General features: G+C 38.4%; 2 protein-coding genes across 7 annotated transcripts; both read right to left on the bottom strand.

Annotated features, from left to right (window-relative positions):
* Positions 1 to 119: 119 nt before the first annotated feature.
* On the bottom strand, positions 120 to 7,731 carry LOC119722448 (beta-1,3-glucan-binding protein-like). Its single transcript, XM_038192575.1, has 13 exons — positions 7,322 to 7,731; positions 6,330 to 6,431; positions 5,787 to 5,912; positions 5,187 to 5,276; positions 4,553 to 4,707; positions 4,019 to 4,093; positions 3,565 to 3,625; positions 2,876 to 3,058; positions 2,661 to 2,738; positions 2,348 to 2,465; positions 1,913 to 1,984; positions 1,373 to 1,517; positions 120 to 776 (listed from the first exon to the last, which is right to left on the bottom strand). The coding sequence occupies exons 1-13, from the start codon at positions 7,443 to 7,445 to the stop codon at positions 558 to 560; spliced, it is 1,548 nt and encodes a 515-aa protein (XP_038048503.1). The 5' UTR covers positions 7,446 to 7,731; the 3' UTR covers positions 120 to 557.
* A 1,940-nt stretch (positions 7,732 to 9,671) lies between these two features.
* LOC119722445 (nucleoredoxin-like protein 2) lies at positions 9,672 to 13,840 on the bottom strand. Of its 6 annotated transcripts, none has more exons than XR_005270446.1 (3): positions 12,334 to 12,811; positions 11,350 to 11,727; positions 9,672 to 11,070 (listed from the first exon to the last, which is right to left on the bottom strand). XR_005270446.1 is itself a non-coding variant. In XM_038192567.1 (3 exons), exons 2-3 carry the CDS (start codon positions 12,624 to 12,626, stop codon positions 11,574 to 11,576), a joined length of 447 nt encoding a protein of 148 aa, XP_038048495.1. In that variant the 5' UTR covers positions 12,627 to 12,765; positions 13,763 to 13,840; the 3' UTR covers positions 11,545 to 11,573. The 6 variants fall into 6 exon arrangements, 5 of the variants coding, with proteins under 5 accessions (XP_038048495.1, XP_038048499.1, XP_038048498.1 ...); XM_038192567.1 differs by lacking the exon at positions 9,672 to 11,070 and adding an exon at positions 13,763 to 13,840 and having other exon boundaries at positions 11,545 to 11,727; positions 12,334 to 12,765; XM_038192571.1 differs by lacking the exon at positions 9,672 to 11,070 and adding an exon at positions 13,763 to 13,781 and having other exon boundaries at positions 11,545 to 11,727; positions 12,334 to 12,742.
* Positions 13,841 to 19,530: the final 5,690 nt, after the last annotated feature.

Raw genomic sequence — 19,530 nt, 5'->3', positions numbered from 1 at the left:
CCTTGGCCCTTATGCCAACGAGCACTGTAAGACGCAAAGAAAACAAAACCAAAAATAGCCAAAAAAGAAAAACACAACATAAGGCAAACAGGTAATAAAAACAATCCCACACACAATTAATAAATTTTGTTTTTTATTCATTTTCAACTTAATACAAGTTTATCAATTGGTTGGATTTGGAAACAATATACATGTGTATACATATTTGCTAATTTCATTTAGCCTTAACAAAAAGAAAAGTATTAACCACTTTTTTAAAATTTTCCAAGAAGTATTGAAATTATGTAAATGTTTTCTGAGCTTTTAGATCACTTTTTATCTGTCAATAAGTTGACCAAAAGCGTTTTTTCAAATCACATTTTGTGCAAGGAATCGCCTTGTTTATTTGTTTAACAAGGAATTTCTCGTGATCACACCAGCTCCTAGGTTCATTTCAATTATAACATTTTGGAAACTAAAATCCGTTTCGATAAAAATAACAAAACCAAATAAAATCTTTACAAATAACAGGCCTTCCAACAAAGTGCTAAAAAGTTTTAAATAATTGTCTAGAGACCTCAGATGGCCCAGACGCGAACAGACTTGATTTGCATGGCGGCATCCTCGCCCTTGTTGACGGTAGGGTTCCAGGTCGGATACCATTGGTCCTTAGCGTTCCAGAAATCAAGGAGAGCGGTCGGAGAGGAATTCAACCAGGGTTTGTCGTAGGCGGTGTTGACCAGGTTGTCGGAAAAGTAGTTGGTTCCTCCGACGGCCACGTTGAGAATGATGTAGAACTGAAATAAGAATGCAGAGAGTAACAAGAATTGTCGTTTAGTTTTGTTTTTGATTTGTTTGTTTGTTCATAGATTTGGGGGGGGGAACACTAAGTGAATTACTTGGATTTCGTCCATCAATAGGCGAAATAATCTTTTTTTAAAGCAGTAGTGTCGTAGAGAGCACATCTTGCTCCTACTTTCACTTCTTTTTATTATAATTCCTACTTGTTCCTACTTTTTGTCCTACATCTTAAAAAAAAAAGAAATTTCATTGAATAGTGTTCATAATAGTGTTACACACTGTCATTACGTAAATCACACAATGAAGGGCTTGGACACAGGAGTACTGCAGCTGTACTTCCAAGAGCCTAGTTGAGGAGAGTACAGAACATGCCAAATGAGGCTTATGATGCTGTGGACATGGGCGAGTCAACGAAAACTACTCCTGAAAGTCCGCAAAAGTCCTACTTTTTTCCTGATTTTGTCCTTCAAAGTGCTACTGTTGTCCTATTTTGTTTTGAACATTTTGATCCTAATTTTCCACCCGAGTCTAAAGGCTGAAATAGGCCTACAAAGAGAGTCTGTTTTATAGAGACAGAAACAAGTCGTCTTACTTCTTGGTCGAAGGGCGCCACCTTGGCGCTGGAGCCGACCCAGGGGTTGTCTATTCCAGGGTGAACAGTCTCAAACTCGCCGAATTCCCAGAATCCATCGGCCCCAGGATCCGCGTCAAGAAGCAGCTCATCGTCAACGTAGAACCTAAGTGAAAATAGTTAGGACAATCTCTTCAATGCATGGTCAAAGAATCCCCAAGAAATTGTTTTACAATGTCAAAAATAGCATAGCAATTTTCCTTTCTAGTGTTAAAACATCAGAACATTGCCAAAACTCCTCGACAAAAAAACTTGTCATCAATTTTATTTTTTGCACGGTCATCATCAAATCATCGCAGTGATAAAACTTCACGTTCTTAAAGGATACATTTCTGAAAGATCCTGAAACAGTCTTAGAATAGCTGTAGAAAAAAAATGAAATTTTTGGACACGATTGTGCACTTCAAACATTTCAGAAGACACAACAACAGTGCTTAGTACATGGAGTAATTAAAAACACCCTTTGTCTTTAAAATGAAGAGAATCATTGCCTTTACTTACTTCATTCCGCTTGAAGTCCACTCCAGCGCGTACTTGTGGAATCCCATGCCAAAGTGACCACTGTCCAAATTTCTAAAGGTGAAAAAAATTATTATAAGAACGTAACTAACATAGTCCAAAACTGACGGCAACAAGTTGTGGTTGTGAAGTTGGAATAACAATGGTTCTGAAAGAATTGTCAAGTCGAGCGCAAGTAATTCAGGTCAGAAGTACTTGTTGGAGATCATGTGATGACAAAGAAATGCCTACTTTGTCATATGTTAATTTGAATAACTTGTGATTTGACTTTGCGCCTGGCTGACTCTTAATTGACTTGTGAGGACAACTGTACCGACAAATGTTAGAAATTAAACAAAAAAGTTTGATGAAAACCAGTCAATCCAAAACCCATTATGAAACTAAGAACTGTAGGATTTTTTTAATTCCAAAACCTACTTGGTGGCGTGTGTTTTGGGCCAGGCATTCAGCGGCCAGTACGGGCCCCAATGCATTGTGGATCCCATCTGATTGACTCCGACATTCACGCCGCTCTCGTCAAACAGATTCAAATTTCCTGTAAATCCAAAACAAAATATGTACATTTTAAAATCAAATTACAACCCAGTGAAAACAATTCTTAAGTCAGTAAGTCTTTCAAAGTATGCAATCAAGATGTAAATTTGAATAAAGTTGAAATAAATAGGCAATAATTATCACATATTTGGTTATAATAACAAGTTGTCATTTAGATTTTTGTTGGACTTTTTACCTCTACTCTCCACCATGTCGATCTCGCCCGATGCGGGCCAGCCTCCGTACGAGTTACGCTTGGGTAGAAGCCATATTGCTGTTAACACAAAGAAACAGGGATAGATGTTATAAAAAGTTGTATTTCAAGTTTTTATTTCAACATCAGCACCTTACTTTTTAACATTGAGGGAAAACTGCATTGTATACTGGGGTTTCATAAATTCATGGTCTCACCAGGCCAGAGCCAGTCACCGGTCGGCATCTTGGCTTCCACTTCGATCCTGCCGTACTTGAAGGCGAAGGAATCGACGGTTCTCACACGCGCCGATTGCACTGGGTTGACGGCATTGCTCGATGAGCCGGACCGCTGGCAGCCGTAGTAGGCGTTCCCTGTGCACAAATCTGCGGGTGCAGCACCTATATATGCATTAAAAAAAATGGAGGTGTTATAATCTGTTTGTTGTTGTTTTTGTTGTTTTGTGATTGATTGATTGTTGTTGTTGACTTGGTCTTACAAGCAGTAAACCTTTCAACAGCCTGTAGCTTAAGTACAGAACTTACTTTTCCATGCTGATATCTAATTCGGTGCTTATACATGTAGTTCCGTGATTAAGGTGGCCCTTTACGGTATTTAAAAGACCGCCATCTTGCTTATGTCCTCAAGCAGGTGTCTTTGCAACAATCTCGACAAATCAGAAGCAGGCAGGTAGGGCCTATACAAGTTGAACTTTAATGGTGCTTTTCAAACTTGTAACCGATTAGATTTGGCGAAAATCATAATTTTTAATTTATTGGAATGTTATTACATTTCTGAACTCACTATCTGTGATTTCATTAGTTTGGACAAAGTGTCAGTGAGAAGTATCGAGCCCCTTCCCCCCCCCCCCCAAAAAAAACCCTATTTTTTATGTTGGTCAGCTTACCCCAAAGGTCCAGGGTTCCAGATGTGATGAACGACTCACTGTATTTGTCAGAGGTCAATGTCTACATAAAAAAAGAGAAAGTGTCAGTCAATTAATCTTTTAGGAAAAGAATAAAGCTTAATGTGCCTGTATGTCTTGAATATTAAATTGTTTTAAATTTATACATCAATGCTGGATTGACATAATGCAGCTTTTGCGTTGACACCTATAAACCTTTTGAATTTTTTGCATATAATTTTCAATCTGTAAATATATACGTAGATTAAATATAATTATAAAGAATACGAGATATAATGGAAATTAAACCAAATCCAATAAAAAGATGTTTAGTATATATGTATACTGCAAAGGTTGCAGTGTAACGCCAACACTAACATTGCATTTGGTGTAGATTCAACACCAATCAGATTCAGTACCAATTTGCTAAGAAAAAAATTGTTTAGGCAACTCATACCGGCTTCAGAAACAGTGTGTTGTCTCTGACATAGCTGTTGGAGCGGTTATTGGTGTAGTACTGAAACTCCCAGTTCTGAAAAAAAGAGATCATTAAGATTAAATCTTTATTTTCTTAAAGTCCAATTTTTTTTCATGAAAATCGCCAATCATAAGGCTAAGTGCCACAAATAAAAAGAAACAAAAAACAACTTGTAGTGGCCATTCTTGTATAACTTATTCACCAGCAACACTACAAATACCAAAATCCAAAAGCAAAATCACCCCCAACCCTGATCTTTTTAAGTCTCCATGGCAAGTCGGAAAATTTCAAAATTTCTTTCTCAGATAAAGAAACCATCCTTATTGATGTTTTTTTCTCTACAAATGCCAACATCCATATTATCTACAACTTGAATAATTAAAATTACTCCCCACTTTATATTTGTAATGATCCACAAATTGAAAGTCCATTCAAACTTGTTCCTTCTCCACCATCAATTATCTTCGTCTTTTTTCATCCTTCTTTCCTCTCAAAAACAATTCAGCATCTTACCCCGCCGCCACCGGCCGTGATTTCGTGCTCCCACACATCCAGATTGAACGTGTCGAAGGTGTCTTCAAAGAGCAGTCCATTGCACGGCATGACGGTCATGTCGCAGGCTGCGTCGCACGGGTAACTGGAACATCCCGGTGCCACACTACCGCCGCCTGACAACGAAAAAAGAAAAATCGAGTTTCCAACAAATTCATTTTGTGAACTGTTATTTTGGGTCTTTTCTAGAAAAGCCTTTTCCAGAAAATCTCTTTCGAGTAAGAAATCAAAGAAAGAAACGCACCATTATGGACTATTAATATACTGAACAAATTTTGAAGTTCGGCTGTTCGAAAAAAAAAAATACTCTTTTACTATTTTTTTAGCCAAAGAAGCGCTAAGGCAACCCAAAAACTAATCCTTTTTTTCGGACGGTTACAGACGCCCAAAATAGGGGATTTGTTTTCGTTAAAATAAAACATAAAAATTGGAATGTCTTTAAGAAAAAAAATAAATTTGTTGAAGATCACGGGGGAGCATGCCCTTTTCAGAATATAAAAAAGTCAAAAATCCAAACATTCATCAAATTAAATTGTAAATTTTTGAAAATTATGGATAATATTGTCTTTGACAAGAAGAAAGTCCGACAACTCACCCCCAGATCCACCACCGGGCGCGCTGGTCACTGTTCCCGAGGATGTCGTGGGTGATACCGGCGCAGGCGGCGCTTGAGTCACCACCGGTGCTGCAGGGAAAATTTGAAACAAAAGTTACAAGTTTGTTAATCCGAGCTTTTTTGGTGTGGTACCCCGGCACAAAATCTAGATTTCCGAATTTGAAGTTATTTATGTCAGTAATACATAACGTTTCGAACTCCCAAAAGAGACACTTTGGAAAAAAATCGATCGACAATACGATAAGTAACAGATTAAATAAGTGAAAATGAATCCTTATTTTAACATGTGGCAAGTTTCACGTGCCGCACATTATAAAACAATATTTTTGGAAGACCAAAGCATGAATAAACATTAACCTCGCCCCCCCCCAAAAAAAGACACCCCCCCCGCCACCACCACCCCCATCCCCACCCTTATCCAAGGCACCCACCACCCATCTCCACCTCACCCCTCTGCATGGGTGTAAACTTTAATACCGGTTCCGTCAGACCATCATCCCCTATACTTACCCATCACCCCCCTCCTCCAAGGCACCCACCAACCATCTCCACCCCACTCTCTGGGTGTAGTAAACTTACCAGTTCCGTCGGACCACGACTGTTCAGTCAGCGTGTAGCCACCGCCGTTATACACGACCAGAACCCAGTAGTAGACGTTCTTGCCCGCTACAGATATCCCGGTGTTCTGGTGGACCCAGTACCCACCTATAGAGGTTGGGTAAAAAGGAAAGATTTCAAAAAGGCGTACTTTAAGAGTGGATTTCAAAGTTGAGGATGTTTTTTGTCAAAATGAGTTCAAGTTTAGATTAAGGAGTGTCGTGTTCCTATAATTCCAACAAAATTTAACCAAACCTCCCATTCAAAGACACAAAAGGGCGTGGAGTCATTAATTTCTTATGTCATTCAAAAATGTGTTTTTTCCATATTTCCTTAGCAGCAGGAAAGCCACTAGAGAATTTCTTAGCAGAGCAGGCCACACCAATTTCAACACCTGAGTTATTTTATAGGGAAGTTGCAGTCATATTTTTAAAAGTCGATTATTGTAATATTGAAATTTGTTATCAACAGTGTCTTGGTAAAGTTTTTGGCTAATTAGGAACACCATCATCTGCGTAGACTCACCTGACGCATACGTGACGTCGACATTGTACTGTCCGGCATCCACCTTGTACAGCGGTGTGTCAATGTTGTAGTGGAAGGCGACCAGGCTGATCCCAGGGTTAGCTGGAGTGATAAAAAAAAATCAAACAATATCAAATGCTCATGATCTGCACGACAATGCGAAAAGTGTGCAAATTAGCTGCCATCTTACTGTGGTGAGTCGTGAACATTTTGGAGCTGTTTACCAGCAACATGTTCTTTTTAATTGTTTTTAAATGTCATAAAATTGTAAAAGGCTTTCGTCAAGTAGAATTTTTCTGAAAGGCAAAACGCTTTTAGTTGCAGGCCGACTTTCTTCGTCCTTTGAAAACTGAAAAGTTCAATTAAGCTTTACTATGATACTCTGTCTAGCCTTGAAATTAGTACGTTAAGCCTAACATGTAAATTAACATATTTTAATGACTTTTTTTGGGGGGGGGGGGTTTTGAACACGATTCCGAAAAAAAACCCAATAAATAAGCAACAGGGCACCAACCTATCCAAGCCACGACATGATATGCAACTCAAACTTCACAAAAAAAGTTTCATCAGGATTAAGACTAATATTTACTGTGAAATCTTGTTTCTTTTTTCTGAAATTTCCTTCCTTTTAGCTTTCGGCCTCTCGATCTCTCTGATTCACTGAATTCAATGAAACAGATATTTTTTTCTAAAATAAAGCGATCTGCCGCAGATTTGGGCCAACTACGTTCTCCCTAGAGTTTGCCATTTTCCCATGGCTTCCGCAAATTGATTGACTTTTAAATCTAGCAGTTCACAGACTTCGATTTTAGCAAATTAGGCCTAGTAATGTTAACAGTTGATTAAATGAGAATTTACTGGACGAGTGAGTGTCAAGACAACTTTTGTGGGAAGGCTGGTCAATAGTTGTATAGGGTTGATATATTATTGGTACCTTCCAATTAAAACTTTGCCACATTGAAACTTCAACTTCAAAAATGTTGATTACTTACTTGGTATAGCGAAGCGGATGCCTTGTGGTGAGAGTAGGGAGATTTCGGGTGTCGGTATGCTGTATGCCAGGCCCTGGGCCCACAGCACGGCGAGGCCGACCAGAAAAAACACAAATCTGGCCATCTTGGAAAAAAAAAACCTTTTTAGCACCAATCACGAGTCACTGTCGAAAACACCCAATCTGGCCTGACTTATATACTAAATGTAGTCCTGATGATGACGTCACAAATTTTCTGTTGTATAATTATTCCATTATCGACATGACGATAAAGCGAAATTAATAGGATCAATGAAGATTGTCTCTTAGCCTGTAATTATTAAGAAGCTTTCGTCTTCGAGATTGTTTTGACAATTTCAGACGCCCCCGTGACGAGCAAGTGTTGGCGAAGCGCGAAAAAAAAGTCAATGGCATCTTTTACTTGATTGGAAGCAACTTATACTAGTTAGGTCACGAGGTTTCAAAACGGTGCCCCTATTGGTTGTTAATAAAAAGAGATGCAAGTCATGATGCGTCGTGGTTTTACAGGGAAAGCCTGTTGAGTTCGTGTAACAATGAAGGACGCTGTTGTTGTTGATTCGCGTCAAGCGAAATTCTTTCTTGCTTGGAGATAGAGAACAAAGGGACTTAGGGTTGGGGAGGGCGTGGTTATGGGTGAATAAATGGGGGATCGATACCTTGACGACTGTGACGTCAAGGCTTTCGCGTTTTACACCGAAAGCATTCAATCATGCATACTTGAAAGTTGTTCTTGTCTTGCCACTTTTTCATTTTAAGAAATTGGATTTAAGCCCGGGCATGTCATTGTTTTTTACCTTACGCGCAGTGACAGGAATCAACGAACGAAAAGCCAATTTCCAATTGTGAGAAAGAAGCAACCAAGTCAACCAAGTAAACAGCAAAACAACTAATCCATGCGCACAACCAACTCTGCCCTTGTGACCCCTGAGAAGGGGTGTTGGTTTTAGAATCAAGACAAGAAGACAAGACAATGAGTTGAAATTTTGAAATAAATTTTGTCCCACTTTTTCCTACCGAGTACTGATTGTTACATTTCCTCATAAAACACAGGGGTATCCAAAATGACCAAGTTCGCCTGTTCTACAAAGACAATTGATGAAAACGGCCAATCATTAGTTTTACGTAAAGGTTAACTGTGTTTGATCAAGACAGGACATTGTAAAAGCTGTGTGACTGTTATCGCCTCCTGTTGTGTTCCCATCATTAACCGATAATTAATACACCACCAACAGTAGTAAGCCGATTGCCCCGATTTAAGGACACGAACGTTTATTTGTTTATAATTATTATCAAGATGGAAGCTGCAGTAATGCTTTGCATATAAACCCGAATTTAAACTTTTTTGTCGGGGACGGGAGGGAGGGCCGCTTTATCATTGTCGGGGGTTCTGAGAACTTTTAATGCATTCTTAATAGGCACTTCTTTAAACATTTAAAAAATATTCATGCTTTTCCGGACAACTGAGGACGCTGTTGCTGTGATGTCGTTTCAGGAAGATAAAGTTAAGTTTAGGGTTTTCTGTTCCGAAGCGTGAACTCAAAAATGTGCTTACTGAAAATATTTGCGAGAAAATTAGTTTGCTCATTTGCAACGAATCACCAAAGAAAAACAAATTTACGACAGCAAAATATCTAATATTCTTGCAAATTTAATGCTGATATAGCCTTAACATTGAGGTTTCTGCCTGAAATGACATCACACATTTGCTCATGAATACGGAAATTCGCATTAGCATAAAACCAAAAAGGCACATTATACCCTTGAAAATGGCAAAACGAAAATTGAAAATAAGGTTAAATGGGACACAAAGGTTCATTTCCAAGGATTGTATAAAATAAAAATACATTGCATGGGCCCTTTGACGATGACATAACTAGGCGAAAGTTCATAGCCCCACCAATATGTTGTTACCTTAGCTGTTTTTCTCGTCAGATCATTAGGTTTATCAGGATTACATCATCAAATTTTTATATAATTATATTGTGTTATGTAGGCCCATGCAATTCAAGTCAATCCGCAATATTGCCAAATATTTATCAGCTATTTGTTGCAGGCATATCATGTATATCTTTTATTTCGTTTATCCTCGTAAGATGCTTATAGAAAGTTAACGCTGGTCACCTCAGGTCCTGGATTTTGAATGGCAAATAACAGGGAAAGTTAAAACCCAGCAATTTTGGCAGTGTCGAAATAAATGTATCAAATTACTGGCCTTTGAAACAAATCAATAACTCAAAATATACTCTGCTATTAAAATATCAATATCCCTTCACATTATGAATATGATACACGCAACTCTTTAAAATAAGTAGGAACAAATATCAAAGCCATGGTGGAAAAATATTCGTATTTTTATTTGACACACGCAACTCTTTAAAATAAGAACAAATCAGACACAAGGTGAACAAAATATACCTTTTTAAAATGAGTTTGCCAAACACTTTTGAAAGCTTTAAGTTTATTCCATTTTTTTTGTGGTATTTATGAGCCGAATATTTACATACATTTGGAACCAAAAGAAACTAAGCAGTTTTTATAAACATCCTTGTTTGGACTTTTCTCGATGAAAACAAACATCGTTTTGTCAGGGAAACTTTCTGGTTAAATTTGCTACCTCGGAAGCACGGAAGCTCCTGAAACCCGAAACTAAAAGTTGCATTTAGCAAGATTTTCAGACACTGCAACACACATTTGAATGCAGGGCCTGCATCATTGCATTGTGTGTTGCAATGCCCATTGAAAACCTCGCTTAGTGCAACTTTTAGTTTGGGGGTTTAGCTTTAGCGCTTGCGCTCTCGTTAGTCCACACGAATAAACAATTTGATGAGTTTTTCATCAGTTCAACACAGATGATTAAATCATGCAGGACTATTAATGCACTCCTGAGACCCAAATCCAGCTTAGACAGTAAATTATGGGATACTTGGCCATCTCATTGACTTTTGTGACCCTGATCTGATTACAAATTAATTGCGGCCTTATTGGTAAATCTCGTTTTACATTTTCAAATCAAAAATTGATTGACCAATCAAAAAGGGCAATTGAGAATTTAAGATACAATTCGTCAGTTCTAAATTATCAAAATGTTCAAAATGTACAAACTGTATGGTTTTAAACAAATAATTATTACACAAAGCCTCAACCATTAAATACATATTTATAATTGTAATTATTATAATGTGGCGTTTTATATAGCGCTTTATACCAATGGTCTCAAAGCGCTTCATAAGTATTACCCCTGTTTATCAGGCCATGCAACCTGTTGTTTGCAGTAGCTCGAGATCAGCGCAATTTTGTCTCTATCTCCACAGTCAAACCCCGATATTAAGAAGAGCACTGTTACTACAACATCCGGCTTAAAACAAGGACAATTTTAGGTCCCTAGTCTTTGTTTTTCATTGTTTTCCGTTACTGATAATACAAAGTACCTGTTATAACAAGGTAATTTGTAAAGTCCCAATGACCTTGTTATACAGGTGTTCAACTGTATACTCCTGGGTGGAGAGAGGCAATTGTAGTAAAGTGTCTTGCCTAAGAACACAAGCACCGTGTTCCCCGTCAGGCTACTAACCCACATACCACGGCACGTGAGTCGAACATATTGTAATTGTTTTCATTTTTTTTTGGGGGGGGGGTCCAATGCCCCTTTCAATTATACAACTGTTCTTAAGATAAAGACTGGACAGGAGGAACCACAGCATGACACTTTGAGCGCATGATTTCGACGACCTTTGAACCCATAATTGTGGAGTCATTTGAGCCCATATTGGTGATGACCTTAGTGCCCATGATGGTGATCTCTTTTGACATGATTGAGATGACCTTTGAGCCCATATTTGTGACCTTTAAGCACATGATTTTGACGACCTTTGAACCTTTAATTGTGACGACATTTGAGCCCATAATGGTGATGACCTTTGTGCTCATGATGGTAGTCTCTTTTGACATGATTGTGATGACCTTTGAGCCCATGATTATGATGACCTTTGAGCGCATGATTTCCACGACCTTTGAACCCATAATTGTGATGACATTTGAGCCCATAATGGTGATGACCTTAGTGCCCATGATGGTAATCTCTTTTGACATGATTGAGATGACGTTTGAGCCCATATTTGTGACGACCTTTGAGCCCATGATGGTTATGACCTTTGACATGGTTGCGACGACCTATGAGCCCACAATTTTGAAGACCTTTGTGTAACACGGCCATACTCATCATCAGCAGAAGTTCAGACTTTGTCCAAGGCTTGCAACCAGCTCGTGAAGCAGGACACTCCCCGGTCCTGCACCTGCTTACGCCCCAGCGGTGTGATGACGTCACCGTTAGGCTTCACGACGATAAGTTGTGGCACGGCCGCAACACTGAACATCTCCTTCAGTTCACTGTAGACAGAAAAAAAGAACAACTTGAGGTTGTGGCCTGGGAGATGATTGCATTTCTAGAAGTAGCTTGACCGCACTGGAGCAGCTAGTGCTGTGTGCTCTTTTGAGACGAGATAGAGGATAAACCCTCCTTCCGAAGGAATTTTTACTTGAAACCCTCCTGAATCCTTTGAAAATGCTACATGTACAACTCTTTTAGGATCCGAAAGGGAAAAATCATTGCAAGTTAACCTCCAAGAGGCATCTAGACCAATGTAAAGTACTTATGGGTAAGCTTGAACTTTCTCAAAGATTTTGAAGGCGTCTCGAAAGTTACGGTAAATGTCCATGACGACGTTAAATACAAATGTGCTATTCAATAAATTCGGGGTCCACATATTTTTTCCTGTCTCTGTTACATCTGACAATCCTAATTTTGTTATGCTAATTCCAAGAGTGATTATGCATAGCAAACTACCTACCCAACAAATGCAAACTCATTTGAAGTCATTCTCAATGATACTTAGATGGCAAATTACAAAGGTATTGGCAGGGAAAAAGTCACACTTTGGACCATTTTATAAAATGCAGTTATGAGAGGAAATACTAACTTTCTCAATTTTTTACCTGATTAAGGGATCACCGAACGGAACAAAGAGCCAATCGCCATGGTGACCCATCACATAGCTTTGTAGGTCGTCGGCCGTTTTGTCAAATGAGACAAACACCACCTCAAACGGTGCCCCACGGGCCATCAGTTCATCGTACACTTCCCGGAGCAGAGGCGTGAACTGTCTGCATGGCGGACACCACGAGGCGGAGAAGTAGAGCCCTACAACTTTATCCTTCAATGCCTCCTCTGCCGGCACGGCTGACTCGGTCTTGCTGGCAAGGGTTTTGTCTTTAAAAAGCTCCGCCATTTTGATGATTTGATGAAAATCAACAACCGTTGACGTTCATTTTGGTGGGCTACGTCGAGTTAGTTTCCGAAAATCAGAAATTCCTTCCGACGTCTCTGTTGTTCTTCCCGGAATCCCTGTTGGTTCAGGCAACATGGAACTGTGTGAAGTGTAGTAGATTTAAGCAAAAGAAAAAACAACTGAGATATGTTTATTTAACATGTTTAAATTAAGAAACTTTAGTCTTTCAGTACGATGATCTTGTAAACTTCTACTTGACGATCAACTATCTTGAAGTTGAACTGGATGCTTCAGGTTTTCACCAACTTTGTCTCTCAATATTATTGGCTACCCAGCTAGCACTAGCAGTAGTGCTACATGGGAAAGAATTCCATATACGGACGTCACTTGACACCTTGTGTACAAACCTTATGATGAGACTGGTCTGAAAATTTCTAAGTCAAGTTTTTTCTCACTAATTCAGTAATTGCTTCAATATTTTCCCTGCTAAATTTCACTTTTTAGGACATGTTACCGCTTTCTGATGGCTGGCAAGTCATAGCAGGGAAAAACTAGCGGCATACGTATATGGAATGCTTTCCGCTACATGCACCACTTCAACAAAAAAAAGTGAAATTGAAAGTATACCCTAACTACCAGGAAAGTCCCACCACAATTTCAGAAACAAACAACACATGTCATCATCACATAAACACACAGCGGTCACAGCCTCTTCAATGAATAGCGCCCTCTATAGACTGAGGAAAAAGTAGACGCTGGCTCGACTACTCCGCGCCGCCGAGTGAGGCAAGCGAGTTTTCAAAACATTTTTTTAACTGGTTGATCTTCCCTATTTTGTGTCAGCTCTAAGTTCTGTCAATCAAGATGAGAAGAGGACCACTTTAAGCGGGTAAACACGTAGGTAACTAAAAGCCGTTTCTCCAAGAATTAGGCCCGACAAAACTGAGGCCTGACGACATTAACTTTACATGGGAAAATACTGATCATGATTGGCTTGGTTGGTCGAATTAAAAGTTCAAGAAATTCGCTCTCTGTCACAGCTCAGTCTCAGCAAGACATCCAATATCCTACTCGTATTCCTAGTTTTAGTTGTGATGAGAAAAATGACCATGATTTGGCAATTAATAAACCTGTACCTGTCCCGCTGTTGAACCCAGGAAAAAACGACTTTCAAATCTTCAAATTTTATCTCGGATGCACAGTTTTTGGCAGCCCGTTGGAAAGCAAGAGCGCCCTCTTTCGGTGATACAAAAACAGTTCGTCTGCCAAGCCTGCGCAAGTGTCTTTTTGCGCGCTACTTTTTAAAAGTCTGAACTTTCTGTTTTGGTTTTAGTGGATTGGTTTTGGTTTATTTATCACGCAATTGACAGTTGCAACGCAATCAGCTGACTGTTTGCAGACTTTCCATTTAAACCAGGATGCTTCCTTGAAAAAAGTATTCAGGTAATGTGCCACATTTTTGAGTTTCAAAAACTTAAGTTTAGGCTAATTTTTATTTTAACTTGAACATGATAACAGTTTAAGTTTGTTGTTGATGTCCCCAAACGTGGCGCGGCCCCTTAACGTGGTGCACTTTGATTTGTCTGTGCCTTTAAGTTTTAGTTCTAGAGCAAATTTTTACCTCAAATTTCACAGTAAGTGAAATTTCATCAAGCTCTAAACATTCCGGTGCATTGAGTTTACTATAATTCTATGATACTATATGATGAGTTAATATAGGCAAGTAGTATGACCAGGGAAATTCTATTTTGCCGTGATTTTCTTTTGAATTTGTCAGGAACACCCGGCCACATTTTTGCCCAATTTCTGGACACCACCGTTTTCGAATTTCAGGGTAAATTTTACGACGCTGAAATTGTTCACAGTTATAGGTTCACCAGCAAGTGTTATTAAGGTCAAAGTACCAGTATTTAACTGAATGAATTTGAAGTTTTCAACAAAGAGGCTTGGCAACACTGCATGAGGAAAGTCGAGGGAAATAATATATAAAAATATATATAATTGTGCACCAGACTTCAAAATTTAGAAAACTGAGATAAACACATTTTCCAATGAATAATGTTGAAATTGTGAAAAAAATAATGTGCTATAGGCCTATCACAGTTGACAAATCTAAATAAAACTTTACACGAAACAGATGGAAAGGTTTAGCCCCACTGTAGTGTATGTGGCCTGTGGCCACAGCACATCCAGGCCAGTGGGGCTAAGGCCAAAAAAAAAAAGTCTCCGGTTTCTTGTATGCGCGCGCGTCGCCGTAGCCATGCGCGTCGGCAAAATGAAAAAGGTTTTTTTTCAATACAAGATGATGTCTCAAAACCGCCAAACTCACTGGTTTGTCTGGAATCCTGCTGCTGCACAATTTAAACGTGTTTTTAGATGGGGTTATGATCGAGAATAAGCTTTATGTGGCCTCTCTGGACTCCCATATATTTGCACTAAGTTTAGTCGGGCACCATTTGCAGTCATCAGCCGACATTTGAAGCAAAAAAAAAAAAAAAACAGGTAAAAAAAAAAAAAAGGCCGCGTCGCCGCACCACTTTTGGGGCAAGCTCCATACCAGAAACCGGAGACTTTTTTTTTTTGGCCTAATGTTGGGCCTAATTATGAAAATAATTTCAATATGTTAATTTTTTTTCACGGGTTCCACTATGCCCATGGCACTGACTGTCTTAAAAACCAGTCAATAGCAAACAGGATGCTTCCTTGAAAAAACATTCAGGTAATGTGCCTCATTTTTGAGTTTCAAAAACTTAAATAATTGCACACGGACTAACAAACAAACAAACACGAATGATACTCAATAGCAAACAAGCAAACAAACAAGAAAGAGGCAGTCAATAGCGCACAGTTAAACAATCAACCAACAAACAAACAAAGGTAGTAGCACACAGACAAACAGACAGGCAAACAAACAAGAAAGGGATGTCCTTTAACTGCAACATTCTGAAAATTAAAGACTTCTAGAATTTGATATAATTCACAAGTGCCTTAATTTTTGAGTGCTCAATCTAAATTTATGATTTATAATTTATTTTTAAGGACTTTAAATACTCATGTCCCTTTCCCAAGTTCACAAATAAAAAAAATAAATTGTACACGATTAATTATGATAATTTTTATGCATTTTAGTATGCCTATACGTTGTTGAGCTTGAAAAGTAGGCCTATTTAACAATAACAAATAGATCAGCATCACAATGTATTTAATCAGTATACATTTAGTACCTGAAGTTTTCACAACTAGAATTTCAATTTTTCTGACCCTTTAATTGTCCCAAAAGACACTTTAATTGTCCCAAAAGACACTTTAATTGTCCCAAAAGACACTTTAATTAGGGGAAAAGGTATATTTTTCAAGAAAAACCTAGAAAATGTCCTGAAGTTTTGTGTAAAGTGTGTGTAAAGTTTAGTAAGCCTAAGAAATGCTTCATTGCTTTGCAATAAAAGGAACTACGTCACAAAGCCACAACTTTTACCGGAATTCTTCCAGTTGTACCACGCAGTACCACACAATGAACAGACTGCACCAATGGCACTCTGTAGTGGCATAGCCTGGACATACATTGGCAGTATGCCAACCGTACTCTCATCATGCGTGTAGGAAACAACCAGGCTAGCGTCATGTGATTTTGTTGTATTATTTACTGACGTAGGCACTTTCACTGTGTGAATGCAGTTCCTCCAGAGTGCGTGTCACTGTCACGTGCAGTTTTTACTGGTAGTATATGATCTCTCACGGAAAGAGAAATATTTTCTGTAATTTTTGGGGCTGTTTATCATCTACGTCTATTGGTCTGACGTGTACAAAACATGTCATAAAAAGTGTCTTTACCTCTTGTGTTTCATTAAATATTTTTGATGTGTACAAAACATGTGGTAAAAAGTGTCTTTACCTCCGTTTTTCATTCAGTATGTTAAAATTTGAATTGTATTTGGTCAAAACACTACGCATGGTGTACACATGTACAAATTGATTCTAAAGTACAGAGTCTGTGTTAAATGTAATAAATTTAAATTCAATGTAAAAGATTGTACATGTATATCATCCGCTTTCAAAATAAGGATGAATGTACATTATGTACTAGCCCTGTAAAATTTCAAACATATCACGTACATGTTATTCCATTTGAATGCAATACAATGTGCACGTTCACTCGTTCAGAAAGTCTACATGTAGTAAAAAACACATGCTTGTAGTACAAATTGTACATTGTTGACAGTTAATGTATTTGACAGTGTATACACTTCTCCATATGTTTTTCTGACATGAAACAAGACTGTGCATGTAACAATAGCCTGAGTACATAAAACGCGTACGTGACAGCATGTATGGTACATGTACATGTAGATGTACGATGTACACAATGTACATGTACATATGTAAGAATATTGTAAAGGCGACCCATAGAACAGGTAGTCACCACAAAGTACAATAGAGTAATAGTATACGAACCAAACAAACAACCATGTACATGTACATCATGTACAATCAATGTACATGTACATGTACATGTGTATGCACACAGCTTCATGTACCAGTACCATCACAATGCCACATCATGCATCTAGCCACCAACCATGTACATGTACATGTATACATGTGTGTATGGGTATGGCATGTGGGAAACCCCATGACTCATCCTGTTGACCATTGTAAGCGCTGATTCATCGCTGTACGACAGCCTCATGGCAGCTTCCACTCGGACCTGCCCACTATTATACCATGGAGCTTGTACTTGTTCCTGATGTGGTTTGAATCTATTGTTTAAATCTTCCCACTGTGCATGTACTTTAATAATGACTGTGCATTTTATGAGTGTTTGGGATTTTTACAAGGACACATAGCACATCAGCTTTGAAATCCTAAAAACGTTTTGCCAACGACGATTCTGCTTGGAGCAAAACATAAAGCTGTCTACATTTTTTGATGTGTATTTTTCACAGGTCAATCCAGTCAGCAAGCAGTTTTTAGTCATCTTCAAGTCCTGAAATTCAAAGACATGTTCTACTAGACGTGATGTTACTGCATCTAGGGCGAATAAACAAGGGGCTTTTTAAAGATTCAGATGATGTTTTGCAAATGTAAGGTTCGTGAATTATGTGAACTTTGTACATATTGACAAGCACAAACATGTGTGTCGCAGGGACTGACTAAAATTAAAGGCAGGTTGCATATATAAAAAAGGGTAAGTTTTGAACATGTCTTCCCCAACTTCCAACAATAAAACAGATGGGATAACATGTACACATTTAGGTTTACTGACTTTAGGTAGAAAGAAAAGGGGACAAAAGTCACATTTTTTGTGCTTTTGTAAAGGTTTGAAATGGAGTATAAACAGTAGCTGTTGATTATTTATTGCCTGAACTTTGTCACATGTGCCGCAGACGTGTTGGAATTTTGATCCAGATGTGATCATATATATCCATGCTGCTTTCATTATCTGTGAAGCCTTCCATTTCAACTCTGTCTTTGGTTTAGGTTGCATTATTTATTTCTCCGTGGTTAGAGGAAAGAATGAGGATGAAAATTAGCAATTGTGCATCAATCGTTACATGTTCAGTCCTTTCTCAGTGAAATTTCGGTTTAAAAAGTGCGTGATTTGTCTTGCAAATTTGATGTAATCGTCAGAATTTATGTATAAGTGTTATTTTACTGAGAATCTAGCACAAGATGTGTACATTTGGTGCTCAATTCCCATTTCGAAAAAAATAGGAAGCTAACTTCACTTTGGATTCAAACATCAATTAGGCACAGAATATTTCCCTCAAAGTGAATAATATAACAATTTGTTGCAATAAGGGGGGGGGGGGGGAGAACCTTTGAATGTAAAATTAGCTCTCCGAAGATCATTGCCTAGACCCAGCATTCCACAAATTTATTGTATATAAGTTATGTGAGAGAAACAAGGGACATTAAACAACACGGGATTGTCAAAATATTAACTTTTGGTTCATATTGATATCTTCAAACTAATTGCACTGCCACAGTAGGATAAATTTTTGTACTTTTTTATCCCTGCACCTTTTTTTCTATCAGGATGAAAACTTTGTTTCCAAAACAGTTTGCATGACATTACGACATGTGATTGGACAAACTGACATGTATGCAGTGACAGAAAAGATTTCTTGAACAAGTTCCCCCTTTTTTTTTCTATGGACCTTCTAGTTCCTCATGGTGTAATTTGGTAGTTTAGGGGAATCCCTCTGTATACCTCAGCTTACGCAATCTTGCTTAACATAGCACTAATAATCACCCCCCCCCCCCCCACCCAACCAAGTCCTTCCTGTTTATTGATGAATTCTAGGAAAAGCACGGTGCATATTTATCAACTTTTTAGACGGGTTTGAAATCTTTTATGTACATATCATAAAAATCATATACACGCATACCATGGCAAAAAAGAGAAGATGCCACACCCTTTTTTTATCATGATGACAAATAACAACTTTGTTTCAAAGTTTATAGAAAGTTTTGACTCGGGCCAAAAAAAAAATAGTTCTGCTTCCGGTTTCCCTACCTACCCTATTCTGACAGCCCCTGCCCTAATTTTTTTATGGGAAAAATGAGGGGGGAAAACACCCAAAACCATAAATTTCTACCTTTTACCCTTGACTACACGCAGACGCCTCCATATGATCATAACTACACACAAAAAAATTGGCAAAAAATGTCCCTACCTACCTACCCTATTTTCAAATGCCATGTAATTGGAAGCAGAACTATTTTTTTTGGGGGGGGGGGGCCTTATACATCCCTCATACTTTTAATTCTGGCTGTGGTGAAAGTATAGTTTTCGGTTCAAACAATCATCCATTTTCAATTGATGGAGCTGTTTTACATCTTTATGAGTAAGGTTCATTTTCCTATATGGGTTGATGTATCCACCGCATGAGAAGTAAAAACC

This window comes from Patiria miniata, unplaced genomic scaffold (assembly GCF_015706575.1).
Source record: "Patiria miniata isolate m_02_andy unplaced genomic scaffold, ASM1570657v1 HiC_scaffold_15, whole genome shotgun sequence".
Classification (NCBI taxonomy): Eukaryota; Metazoa; Echinodermata; class Asteroidea; order Valvatida; family Asterinidae; genus Patiria; species Patiria miniata.
The sequence above is the reverse complement of the archived record's forward strand: the minus strand, read 5'-3'. Positions and strand labels throughout refer to the sequence as shown.

What these genes read in the sequence shown, in the direction of transcription:
- LOC119722448 (XM_038192575.1), bottom strand. Translation starts at nt 7,445, where the DNA reads ATGGCCAGATTTGTGTTTTTTCTGGTCGGCCTCGCCGTGCTGTGGGCC. An exon ending in CGACATGGTGGAGAGTAGAG is followed by an intron (nt 2,466 to 2,660) that starts GTAAAAAGTCCA and finishes TTGGATTTACAG; the next exon opens with GAAATTTGAATCTGTTTGAC. An exon ending in CCCAAAACACACGCCACCAA is followed by an intron (nt 1,985 to 2,347) that starts GTAGGTTTTGGA and finishes TTTCACCTTTAG; the next exon opens with AAATTTGGACAGTGGTCACT.
- LOC119722445 (XM_038192567.1), bottom strand. Translation starts at nt 12,626, where the DNA reads ATGGCGGAGCTTTTTAAAGACAAAACCCTTGCCAGCAAGACCGAGTCA. An exon ending in TTCGGTGATCCCTTAATCAG is followed by an intron (nt 11,728 to 12,333) that starts GTAAAAAATTGA and finishes TTCTGTCTACAG; the next exon opens with TGAACTGAAGGAGATGTTCA.